General features: G+C 45.3%; 1 protein-coding gene across 1 annotated transcript in view; it reads left to right on the top strand.

Moving 5' to 3' along the window:
* The window catches only part of atp8b5b (ATPase phospholipid transporting 8B5b), a 306,737-nt gene that overhangs the window by 120,665 nt on the left and 172,423 nt on the right, over positions 1-13,649 (top strand). Inside the window, exon 13 of the mRNA XM_041183329.1 lies at positions 12,417-12,460. Coding sequence (XP_041039263.1) covers positions 12,417-12,460 — 44 coding nt within the window. The remainder of the gene's footprint in view (positions 1-12,416; positions 12,461-13,649) is intronic.

Here is a 13,649-nt window from a genome sequence, read left to right as displayed (position 1 = left end):
TCTGGTCAGACCACATTTAGAATATTGTGAGCAATTTTGGGCCCCGTATCTCAGGAATGATGTGCTGGTCCTGGAGAGGGTCCAGAAGAGGTTCACGAGAACGATCCCAGGAATGAAAGGCTTAACATATGAGAAACGTATGAGGACTCTGGGTCTATACTCGATGGAGTTTAGAAATATGAGGGGGGATCTGATTGAAACTTAAAATACTGAAAGGCCTGGATAGAGTGAACGTGGGGAAGATGTTTCCATTAGTAGGAGAGACTAGGACCAGAGGGCACAGCCTCAGAGTAAAGGGAAGGCCTTTTAGAACAGAGATGAGGAGAAACTTCTTTAGCCAGAGGGTGGTGAATCTATCTAATTCATTGCCACAGAAGGCTGTGGAGACCATGTCATTGAGTGTATTTAAGACCGAGATAGATAGGTTCTTGATTGGTAAGGGGATCAAAGGTTACGGGGAGAAGACGGGAGAATGGGGTTGAAAAACTTATCAGCCATGATTGAATGGTGGAGCAGACTCGATGGGCTGAATGGCCTAATTTCTGCTCCTATGTCTTATGGTCTTATGACCTTGGCAGATGTCCTCTGGTGGCCTGAGGCTTGGAGGGCCCTGGCCTAATAAGGATCTCATGCCCAGGGGCAGATGCACCCTCCTTGGCCTGAGCAGCTGGAAAGGATGAGGTCATAGACAGAGAGGATTTTGAGCAGCTAGATACGCTTGGAGTGTCCTAACTGGAGGCGCACAGGGTGACTGGCTGATGCTCATCCTCACCGTGGGTGCCTAAGGGCACACCCCCCCCCCCCCTCACACCCAACTCCTTAAGGAGAAGGGGCACCTGGAGGAAGGTCAAGGTGCCTCACCACCTCATTCCTAGACGCTGATGGTGCCCACCAGTGTGTGTGACCATGGGGTCAAGGTCCGAGCACAGATCCAGAAAAACCTGCTAGACCAAGACCTCCAAGGTGGTTACCAACCTTACCATGGTGACCTCGAGATTCTCACATGTCGGAGCCATGACATCAGATAGAATCTGGGCAGACTCCTCCATCCTTCGCTCCAGTCTGCTGAGTGACTGCCTGATGTTCCACCGTCTGTTGTTGCATCTTCAGCGTTGCGTTGGTGGCCGCTCGCAGAGGCTCATCATCTGACTCAGACTGAGTGCCAGAGACCTGGGCTGTTCCTGGCTCTGACTGCTGCAGGGACGTCTCAGTGAAGTGTTTTCCAGTAGGTTACCCCGAGCCTAATCTTTGGCTACGACCCGCCGAGGTTTTTGTCTCTGTGCTGGTGGAAGATGCGGGTGAGCGCAGTGATGGTTCTTCTTCAAGGGCTTTCTCAGCTTCCTCATCCAAGGTGGCCTGGGGTCTGGGGCTAATGATGCCCTCCTCATCTGCCTAGATCTGCTGGTGCCGATATGAGAGAGAGGAGAGTTTTAGTTCATGAGCAGGCAGATTACAAGATTGCATGTCACTCACTGTGAATGTCAGGATGTGACGACTTCATGGAGGCATCATCCGTAGTAGCTGCTGGGACAAGCCGATCTCCCCTTCCCCATAGGATCGATGCCTGTCCTCCCCAGCCAGCTTGGCGCCATTCTCCTTGAACTTGGTAAGGGGAACGATATCAGCCGTCTCTCCTTCGATCTCGGATCTTTCCCGTCTGTTGTGGCCCAGTTTAGACAGGATTCAGACAAAAGACAGGAATATGATGAGAAAAGTTGGAGCAGAGGTTGGGAAACATGCATGCTGCCTGTGTTGTGTGAGCCCTCCGCAGAAGGGGCTGAGGATAGAGTGTGAGCAACATGATAGATGAGATGATGGTGATGTGAAAGTTTCCATGAGATAATAAGTGGCGATGGTTGTGAGATCCCTGAAGTGAGTAGACCTTTGAGTACATGATGCCATGTTGAGAGTTGGATATTGGAGAGAGTTGAAGGATGATTTACCCTGGCAGAGCAGATGAGATCGTTCATTCTCTTCCTTCACTGGGTGGTGTTGTAGGTGCAGTGGCCAGCGGCACTGACCTCCTCTGCTATGACTTCCCAGGCTGGAGAGGTGAGGCTGGTGTGCTTCTTGGAGCTGTCCCTGTGATAAAACTGCTGTACTCCTCTGATAATGGCCTTGAGGGCATCTAGACAGAAGTGGACAGCTTTCTTTTTCTGGCTTGTAGCTTGTTCCTTCTGGTTTGCAGACATCTCTAAACATCTCCTGGAGACAGCTGGGCGGGCTGGAGAGAGTGAGATGCATGTGCTCGGGTGGAGTTTAAATATGGTGTCCAGACTTTCGACCCCACCCTGTAATGGCAGAGCAGATGAATCAGCTCCTGACTCGCCAAGTGATTCGGAGAGACACTCGCCTGTGCATAATAAATGAGCTTCCAAGTGCAGAATCAGGCACAAATACAGAATCAGTCAGCATGGATTTATGAATGGGAAATTATGTTTGATGAATCTGTTGGAGTTTTTTGAGGATGTTACAAACAGAATGGATAAAGTGGGGAGTCGGTGGACATAGTATACTTGGGTTTTCAGAAGGCTTTTGGTAAAGTCCCCCTCAGGAGATTGATTAGTAAAATTAAAGCACATGGGATAGGAGGTAATATACTGGCATGGATTAAGGATTGGCTGACAGGCAGTAAACAGAGAATAGGAATAAACAGGTAATTCTCGTGTTAGCAGGCTGTGACGAGTGGAGTATCACAAGGATCAGTATTTGGGTCCCAGCTGTTCACAATGTATGCATTGTGAGATGCTTGTGCTCGGGTGGAGTTTAAATATGGTGTCCAGACTTTCAACCCCACCCTGTAATGGCAGAGCAGATGAATCAGCTCCTGACTCGCCAAGTGATTCGGAGAGACACTCGCCTGTGCATAATAAATGACATAATAAATCACAATATATCCACAATGATGTGGATGCGGGGACCAAATGTAATATTTCCAAATTCGCGGATGACATAAAGCTGTGTGTTGTGAGGAACATTCAAAGCCGCTTCAAGAAGATTTGGACAGACTGAAGAACTTGGCTGATGAAATATAATGTGGAAAAATGTGAGGTTATCCACTTTGGTAGGAGGAACAGAAGTGCAGAGAATTTCTTAAATGATAAGAGATTAGAAAGTGTAGATGTACAAAGGAACCTGGGTGAACTCATCAATAAGTCGCCAAAAGCTAACATGCAGGTGCAGCAAGCAATTAGGAAGGCTAATGGAATGTAAGAGGGTTTGAGTACAGGAGTAGCAAAGTCTTGCTTCAATTGTATAGAACCTTGGCTAGAGCGCACCTGGAGTACTGAGTGCAGTTTTGGTCTCCTTACCTCAGAAAGGATATTATTGCCATAGAGGGAGTGCAACTAAGGTTCACCAGACTTGTTCCCAGGAGGGGAGGACTGTCCTATGAAGAGAGATTGGGGAAACTGAGTCTTTATTCTCAAGAGTTTTGAAGAATGAGAGATGATCTCATTGAAACTTACAGAAAATTTAAAGGGATGGACAGAGTAGATGCAGATAGTGTGTTTCCCCTGACTGGGAAGTCTAGAACCAGAGAACACAATTTCAAAATAAGGGGGAAGCCATTTAAGCTTGAGATGAGGAGAAAGTTTTTTCTCAGAGGATTATGAATCTTTGGAATCCTCTACCCCAGAGGGCCATGGAAGCTCAGTCATTGAGTATGTTGAATGTAGAGATTGACAGATTTCTAAATACCAATGACTTAAAGGGAAATGGGAAGAGTTTGGGAAAAAGGCATTGAAGTGGATGATCAGCCATGATTGCATTGAATGGCGGAGCAGGCTCACCGAGCTGAATGGCCTGCTCCTACTCCTATGTTCCTAAACTGGTGCTATTCAACAGCTTTTTTGGATAATTGGGAGGGGAAGGATAAAGACCACTGGGAATACTGTGAGGAGGTTAGTGAGAGACTTCAAATGGGCAGAGACAAGCTGGCGGAATGGGTGGACATCTATCTACTCAATTCTTACATCTACATGAAAGACTAAAATATAATTTTGCTTTGTCAACACAATGTTTTTAGATGAGAAAAACTTCTTTATTGTAATCTTTACTCACGATTATTGCTGGTTGGATATTTTATTTTAGCAAACCAATGTATGCTATTTGATAGGCAAATCTGATTTCCTAAAATTATCTGAATTCTTTGAGGACGTGACTTTCATTTGAAGGGTGCGGTTGAATTTCAGGAGTGATTACCACATGTAACAGAACAATTCTGTCTGATTGCATAGTATCTTATTAGTGGTTGGCTCTTTTTCTCTCTTTCTTTTCCTCCTTCTCTATGTCCCCCCCAACTTTCACAATTTGTAAATGTGATTAAGCTTGAATATAGCATTTAGTTGCTGAAATCTCAGTGCATGCGTTAATATCTAATCTTCCAATGATGTTAAACTTCTCAACACTAAGGTAATTGGATCTTTTTGAGGTGGTAGCATATGCATGATTCCAGGGCACATAGACCCAGCCTGGGGTGTCCCCCTGAAGATTGGGGGTTGTGGGGGGCGCATAAGCTTAATGAGTAAGAATCTCAATGAAACCACATCAGACCTGATTAAAGTGAAAATGTAGTCTATTTACAAAACTGTATGAGCATTGAACAATTATGGTGCACCTATGCAACCACGTGGCATCAGAATCTCTTTAATTTTTCTTATCCTGCCACTGCTCTAGGTGCTCCCCTGACTTCTGCAGCAGGGGCAGAGGCTGCCTGCTGATCACTATGCATTGTTGCCCTTGATGACTTTGATGGGTGTCCTCTGAGTCCTCAAGACCTGTAAGGTCCTGGCTTACTTTGGGTTTCCTGTTATGCTGCAGCTGCACCCTCTACACTCACAGAGGTCGAGGCTAATGGAAGCCCAGACTGAGGGAATTCTGAAGGGCCACATATCCTCTGAGAGGCCTGAGTGGAGGTCCCGTGGTGTTTGCCTGTTGCACGTCTTCCTTTTAGGTGTCCAAGGGCCTCTGCCTGACTCCTTGACGAGAAGGGGCACCTGGATGGAGCTCTCGCATAGCCACTGCAAAACCTCACCCATGAATACTGAGATGGAGTGCAGGACTGTGCGCATCTCCGGCAGAAGGATGGCATGACAGGTGATTTGTCAAGGCTGCAGCGTGTAGGTGCTCCGGACAAACATGTCTGCAGCAAGTGTTTGCGGCTTGAGGAACTTTGATTCAAAGTCATTGAGCTGGAGGCTGAGCTGCAGACTCTGCGACACATGAGGGAGGAGGAAAGTTACCTCGATGTTTTATACCAGGTGGCAGTCACACCACTTAGGATAGGTTCATCTGATTATTTGATCAGTAGTCAGGGACAGGAGGGTGTGACTGCAAGTGAGGCAGGTAAGGGGACCCAGAGGGCAGGAATGTGAGCCTCTGCAATTGTCCAATATGCTTAGGTTCTCACAGTTTGTTTGGATGAGAGCAGGGGCTGCAGGGTGGATGAGCAAACTGGCCATATCACCGTCGTACAGGAAGCTATTCAAGTAGAGGGAGAAAAAAGGAACATAGTGGTATTTGGGGACTGTATTGTGAGGGGGATTGACATCGTTCTCTGTAGCAAAGAGCGAGAGTTCAGATGGCTGTGATACCTGCCTGGGGCCAGGGTTCGGGACATCTGTTCAGTGCTGGAGAGGAACTTGCAGTGGGAGGGGGAGGATCCAGTGGTTGAGGTCCATGTAGGTACCAATGACAGAGGCAGGATGAGGAAGGAGGTTCTGCACAGTCAGTATGAGGAGCTCGGCACCAAATTAGGAAGCAGAGCCTTAAAAGTAATAATTTCTGTATTATTACCTGAGCCACATGCAAATTGGCATAGGACAAATAAGATTAGAGAAATGAATGCGTTGCTCAAAGACTGGTGTGGAAAAAGTGGGTTCCGGTTTCTGGGCACTGGCACCTGTATTGGGGAAAGTGGGATCTCTACCGTTGGGACAGTATTCACCCGAACCGTGCAGGGGCTGGCGCCCTTGTGAGCCGCATAACTAGGGAAGTAGAGAGGGTTTTAAACTGAATAGTGGGGGCAAGTGATCAAATTTGGGAAAATGCAGTAAACCAAAGAGTAGAAACAAGGCAAGCAAGCAAAGTATTAAAATAGGAAATGAAATGACAGGAAGGGACAAAGAATACAAATCTAAGAGGAAATCAGCAGATGAGGCTGGATGCTATTAAAATAATAAAAGTACAAAATTAAAGGCTCTGTACCTAAATGCAGGTAGCATTCAAAACAAAACAGATTAATTCATAGTGCAAATAGAAATAAGTAAGTACGATCTGATAGCCATTACAGAGACATGGCTACTGGATGACTTAGATTGGGACCTGAATATTGAAGGGTTTGCAACATTTAAGAAGGACAGGAAGTAAGCAAAAGGTGGAGGGGTGGCTCTGTGAATTAATGATGGTGCTAGCACTTTAGAGAGGGATGACCTGACTTCAGGAAACCAGAGTGTAGAAGCATTTAGAATTGAGATGAGAAATGATAAAGGCAAGAAGTCATTTGTGGGAGTGGTATACAGGCCCCCTAATGGGAGCTTGTCAGAAAGGTACAGCAATAATTATGGGAAATTTAAATCTATATATAAACTGGCAAAATCAGATGGCAAGGCAGCATAGATGAGTTCATAAAATGTTTTTGGGATAGTTTCTTAGCTCTGGAAACAACCAAAGAGCAGGCTATACTAGACCTGGTATTGAACAACAAGATAAGATTAAGTGACATCCTGGAAATAACTGTAAATTAGGGAATGGAAGGCAAGGAGTAATTTGGAAAAATTACAGTCAGCAAGGAAATAGTATTGAGCAAATTGTTGGGGCTGTGGGCTGACAAATCCCCAGGTCCAGATGGACTTCACTCTAAGGTCATGGATGAAGTGGCTAGTGAGATAGTTAATGAATTAGTTTTAATTTTCCAAAATTCCCTAGAATTGGGGAAGGTTTCATTAGATTGGAAAATAGAAAATGTTACTCTTTTATTCTGTTATGATGTGGCAGATGATGTGTGCCAGACAGACCAAATCTACAAGGGAAACTTGGTTGCGCTATCACAACGGTTATGCAATTTGTATTTATTATGAGATGTGAGTACTGAATTCCGAATACTGAATACCACCAAGACCTTTAGAGATTCTAAAAATTAAATTAAAATTTTTATTAACAAAATATAAAAGATTTCAAGCGCATACATAAGCCTATAAATTACTCAGTACTGTAATCAATCCTAAAATTCCTAATTAACCTGATCCCCAGTTACACTTTCTTTAAGGCAACGGTCCAAAATAGATTTTAGATTTAAAACAAACTCAGCAAGTTAATATAATACCCTGGACAGTGGAATTCCAAATGGCTTTTCCCCAACTTCATTTTTGTTGCATAGCAGACACATGCACAAATGCTGGATGCTTCATTAAGGCTATTTTTTAAATTCATTCATGGGATGTAGCCTTCGCTGGGTGGGCCAGCATTTATTGCCCATCCCTAGTTGCCCTCCAGAAGGTGGTGGTGAGTTGCCTTCTTGAACCGCTGCAGTCCATATGGTATAGGTACACGCACAGTACTGTTAGGAAGGGAGTTCCAGGATTTTGACCCAGCGACAGTGAAGGAACAGCGATATATTTCCAAGTCAGTATGATGAGTACTTGGAGGGGAACTTCTAGCTGGTGATATTCCCATCTATCTGCTGCCCTTGTCCTTCTAGATGGTAGTGGTCGTGGGTTTGGAAGGTGCTGTTGAAGGAGCCTTGGTGAATTCCTGCAGTGCATCTTGTAGATGGTACACACTACTGCTACTGTACGTCGGCGGTGGAGGGAGTGAATGTTTGTGGATGTGGTGCCAATCAAGTGGGTTGCTTTGTTCTGGATGGCCTCAAAGCTTCTTGAGCGTTGTGGGAGCTGGACTCATCCAGGCAGGTGGGGAGTATTCCATCACACTCCTGACTTATGCCTTGTAGATGGTGGACAGGCTTTGGGGAGTTAGGAGGTGAGTTACTTGTCACAGGATTCCTAGCCTCTGACCTGCTCTTGTAGCCACAGTATTTATATGGCTAGTCCAGTTCAGTTTCTGTTCAATGGTAATCCTCAGGATGTTGATAGTGGTGGATTCAGTGATGGTAATGTCATTAAACATCAAGGGGTGATGGTAAGACTCTCTCTTGCTGCAGATGGTCATTGCCTGGCACTTGTGTGGCATGAATGTTACTTGCCACTTGTTATCCCATGCCTGGATGTTGTCCAGGTCTTGCTGCATTTGGACATGGACTGCTTCAGTATCTAAGGAGTCACGAATGGTGTTGAACATTGTGCAATCATCAGCAAACATCCCCACTCCTGACCTTATGATGGAAGGAAGGTCTTTGATGAAGCAGCTGAAGGTGGTTGGGCCGAGGGCACTACCCTCCCCTGAGGGTAGTGTCCTGTTTGATCTTACATAGCCTTCTGACACATAACCTTGCATTCTTCTTTATATATGTTTCTCTCCTTTTAATACGTAAATTCTGTTGTTCTGTATGTCTTTGAAACTGTATCTTCCTCATAATATCAAAACTTTCATGTTGCTACTATATATTGTCAGTCGCCTTTGAGAAAATTAAATACATTGTTTAGCCTTGCTTATCTCGCTAGTTGTAAACAGATTACAATCCCCTTGAAATCCAAATCTCCCTTCATTTATCTAAAAGTGCAAATTATCTTCGCACCTTACATGCTAAACCAGCGTTCATGTTTACTTATTCGCATGTCAAGCACTTAGCTTCTTTTGATGATTTCAAACTTGCAGTCTGCTTGGCTACAAAATACAATTAAATCACACACAGACCCAACTATCTTTACCCCCATAAACCTATTTCACAATAAATCAGAAAAATATTATGAAAATCATGTTAGTTTCGTGACAATTCTAAAAGGGAGGGAGACAGAAAGCAGGAAACTACAGGCCAGTTAACCTAACACTGGTCATAGGGAATATGTTAGAAGCTATTATTAAAGGTGTCATTGCAGGACACTTAGAAAAATTCAAGGCGATCAGCCAGAGTCAACATGGTTTTGTGAAAGGAAAATCATGTTTAACCACTTTACTGGAGTTCTTTGAAGGAGTCAGATATGCTGTTCATAAAGGAGAACCGGTGGATATACTGTACTTTGATTTTCAGAAGGCATTTGATATTGGCATGGATACAAGGTTAGCTAGTTATCAGGAAGCAGAGAATTGGCTTAAATGGGTCTCTTCCTGGTTGGCAGGATGTGACAAGTGGTGTCCCCCTCAGGGATCAGTGCTGGGGTCTCAACTTCTAAGTGTTTATATAAATGACGTGGATGAAAGGGCCGAAGGAATGGTTGCTAAATTTGCTGACGACACAAAAATAGATAGGAAAGTAAGTTGTGAAGAGGATGTAGGGAGACTACAAGGGGACATAGATAGGTTAAGTGAGTGGGCAAAGATCTAGCGAATGGAGTATGATGTGGGCAGATATGAAATTGTTCATTTTGGCAGGAAGAATAAATAAGAAGCATATTATTTAAATGGTGAGAGATTGCCAAGCACTGAGAATTCAGATGGATCTGGGTGTCCTAGTGCATGAATCACAAAAAGTGAGTATGCAGGTACAGCAAGTAATTTGGAAAGTTAATAGAATGTTATCATTTATTGTGAGGGGAATTGATTGCAAAAGTAGGGAGGTTATGCTTCAGTTGTATAGGGCACTGGTGGGACTACATTTGGACTACTGTGTACAGTACCACTCTCATTTAAGGAAAGATGTAAATGCATTAGAACCTGTTCAGAGAAGGTTTACTAGACTAATACCAGGAATGGGTGGGTTGTCTTATGAACTAAGGCTTGTCAGGTCAAACTTGTATCCACTGCAATTTAGAAGAGTAAAAGATGACTTGATTTAAATCTTTAAGATCCTGAGGGGTCTTAACAGTATGGATGCGGAGAGGATGTTTCTTCTTGTGGGAGAATCTAGAACTTGGGGTCACTATTTAAAAATAAGGGGTCGCTCATTTAAAACAGAGATGAGGAGAACTTTTTTCTCTCAGAGGGTAGCGAGCCTTTGGAATTTTCTTCCTTAAAAGGCGGTGAAAGCAGTTTTTGAAAACTTTTAAGGTAGTTTATTGATTAGCAAGGAGCTGAAAGGTTATCAGTGTAAGCAGGAATGTGGGGTTGTGGTTGCAATCAGATCAGCCAAAATCTTATTGAATGGCAGAGCAGGCTCGAGGGTCCGAGTGGCCTTCTGCTCCTAATTTGTATGTTCTAATGTAAACTTATCAATCTGCTGGACAAGGGTCTCTATGGGGTCTGCCACCTCCCTGTGGAGACCTCAGTGTGTGCACATGTCTGTACCACTTACCACTTCATCAGAGAGCAGGCAGACAGACTCTTCCACCTCATATGCCAATGTTGAGGGCCTCCGACAGCTCTGTCTGATGTTCCCCCGCCTCCTGCTGCATGTTAAGCATTCTGTGTAGGACCGGTCCCAGATGCTCGTTATCGGATTTGGACTTTGCAGATGTCAGTTCCCCAGCAGCTTCCCAAGTGCCAGTGAGCTTGGCTGTCTCTGCCTCCTCCTGTTGCAGAAACGTGTCTGCACGTGACTATCAAAATGTGAAACCCTGTCTGAACTAACTCTTGAACCCACCGAGATGTGTGTCCCTGGGCTGGTAGAGGGTGCAGGTGGCTGTTGTAATGTCTCTACAGGTGAAATGTCTTGTTTGCCCTAATCTTCCTTGTTCATCTGCAATGTGGTGGACTCGGCCGCGGGGTCTGGCTTCACCCTGTTCTTGCTGGCATCTGCAATTACTAGAGGAGAGAGCGAGCACCTGCATGGGCTGCCTCCAACGTAGCACTACACATAAGCCGCAGGTTTCTAAGTACAGACATTAAGCTTTGTTCCTTACTGGTTGGAGGCCTGATGCCAATCTCGCCATCTCCACACACCTGCTCCTGATCCTCCCCTGCCAGCTCGGCAGCCTGCTGTTCGGATGACGTCAGGTGCTGGAGTACAGCCATGCCCTCTCCCGTCCTCCCTCTCTGGTGCTTGTTGTGCACCAATTTGTCCTGCACAAAGAGAGAAAATGGTTTTAGAGCACTTGGGATTCATGTGGTGTACACATGCTGATAGTCGATAACAGCAACCCTCTGGCTAATGCATGCCATTTGAAAGCTCCACTGCACCTAGACCACTAGGGTTCCCTGGCAGCACTCTCCAGAACAGTGAGCTCATGTGCATAGAAGGAATAGGCATGAGGAGGCCTGGCATCTGCTGTGCTTGCTGGTGTCCTTTACGCCAGGCCTCCCCCATCCCCACTTACAATATGAGCTCTCTGTGTGGCAGGGTCAGTGACCTCCAGTCACCTCTGTACCTGCAGGCTAGATGGACTGCAGTATGACAATGAGACCTCAGTGCTTCACGTTGAGAAGCCCTTTATGCATGAACAGCACCAACGGTAGCCTGCCCACTGAGGCCCATCACCCAATTTCATTCTGTGAGGTAAGTTGGAATAGTAGGAGGTTCAGTTACCCTGGCGGCATGGATGAGTTCGTTCATCCTTTGCAATGCGGGGCTGTTCTCTTGTATGTGCTGTTCGCACTCACCACTCTGGCGACTACCTCCCATGCAGAGTCAGGTGGGCCTCCTGCTCCCATCCCTAGAAACCCTCCATCTCCTCGACTGCATTCAACAGTATCTCCAGGGCTGTGTCACTAAATCTGGATGCTGATGCAGCTTGCTGTCTCTGGGCCGTTTTCTAGACCGCTGTTCAGATTTGGCAAGGGCAGCAGCTCTCTGGACGCCTTTTAAATATGGTGCCCGGATATGACGGCGGGGTATGCGAAATCCGACCTGTCCTGCCGTGTAAAATGTTAGGACACCCCCAGTAAAATAATTAATGAGTCCAACATCATGTGATTCAGCACGATTTCCCACTGGGCTCCGCAGAGAGAAATAGTCCCGCTTCCCCCCCATGACTTAGGCCCGGAGCGTAAAATCCCGGCCTGTGACGATGACTCTATGTTGGATGCATCAACTTAAGAGTTGTTAAGTAAGAATAGTTAAACAAGGAAGAAAATAGGAGTAAGTTGTTATTAAAACCAGTTTGTTGGTAAGCACAATTGGAAGGCTGCTTGCTACCAACCTGTCGGTGGCACGAAGTTATGTAGTGCATGTGTGATGCTGTTTGCTCATTGTCAGATGCAGATCATTACCAATGATAAACTCCATTGTCTTTTAATTAGGACTGTCTAGTTTGGTCATATGATTCAAAGTGAAAAGTTTATATATTTTGAGATGTATGTGTACATTCAATCAGTCATATTGAATAGAAATTTTGAAATTCTTTTGCATTGAAGGCAATATTACATGTAGAATATTTTTTGCCTTTACCAACCTGAAAACGTTTCTTGCATTTTTGTTTTCACAGGTCATGCACACAATTTTGCTGGGCAAAGGACAGATATTACAGCAGTAAGAATTTTTCTCCTTTATCCTAGATTTATTATGTTCCGCATAACATAGATTAAAAGTAAGTATATCACCAAGTAGCTTATGGGAGGCGATGGTATAATGGTATTGCTGCTGGACTAGTAATTCAGAGACCAGGGTTAATGCTCTGGGGACCTGGGTTCAAATTCCACCATGGCAGATGTTGGAATTTGAATTCAATAAAAATCTGGAATTGAAAGCCTGGTTATGACCATGGAACTATTGTTGTAAAGACCCATCTGGTTCACTAATGCCCTTTAGGGAAGGAAATCTACTATCCTTACCTCGTCTGGTCGACATATGACTCCAAATCCATAGCTCTGAAATGGCCTAGCAAGCCACTCAGTTGTACCAAACCAGACCCAGATTTGACCTGGGCACCAGAAACGACAACTGCAAACTCAGCCCTATTGACCCTGCAAAGTCCTCCTTTTTGGCTAGTGCCAAAATTGGGAGAGCTGTCTCACAGGCATAGTCATGCTCATGGAATCATATCTTACAGATAATATCACCATCCCTGGATATGTCCGGCAGGACAGACACAGCACAGTTGGAATATAGTTGGGAGGGAGTTGCCCTGGGAGTCCTCCACATCGACTCCGGTCAAGTCAAAAATGGGCAAGGAAACCTCCTGCTGATTACCATGTACTGCCCTGCCACATCACTTGGAGGAAGCACTGAGGGTGGCAAGGATGCAGAATATACTCTGGGTGGGAGACTTCAATGTGCATTTCAGATTGGCTCGGTAGCACCACTACTGACCGAACAGGCTGAGTCCTAAAGGACATAGCTGCAAGACTGAGTTTCCCGCAGGTGGTGAGGGAACCAACAAGAGGGAAAAACATCTTCACTAACCTGCCTGTCGTGGATGCTTCTGTACATGACAGTATTGGTAGGAGTAACCACCGCACAGTTGTTGTGGAGAGAAAGTCCCACCTTCACATTCAGGATACTGTCTGTCGTGTTGTGTGGCATTACCACCGTGCTAAATGAGATATATTTTGAACAGGTCTAGCAACTCAAGACTGGGCATCCATGAGGCGCTTTGGGCCATCAGGAGCAGCAGAATTGTACTGAGCACAACCTATAACCTCAAGGCCAGCATATTCCCCCACTCTACCATTGCCATCAAGTCAGGGGATCAACCCTAGTTCAATGAAGAGTGCAGGAG

The sequence above is a fragment of the Carcharodon carcharias genome, chromosome 1, assembly GCF_017639515.1.
Source record: "Carcharodon carcharias isolate sCarCar2 chromosome 1, sCarCar2.pri, whole genome shotgun sequence".
NCBI lineage: Eukaryota > Metazoa > Chordata > Chondrichthyes > Lamniformes > Lamnidae > Carcharodon > Carcharodon carcharias.
The sequence above is the reverse complement of the archived record's forward strand: the minus strand, read 5'-3'. Positions and strand labels throughout refer to the sequence as shown.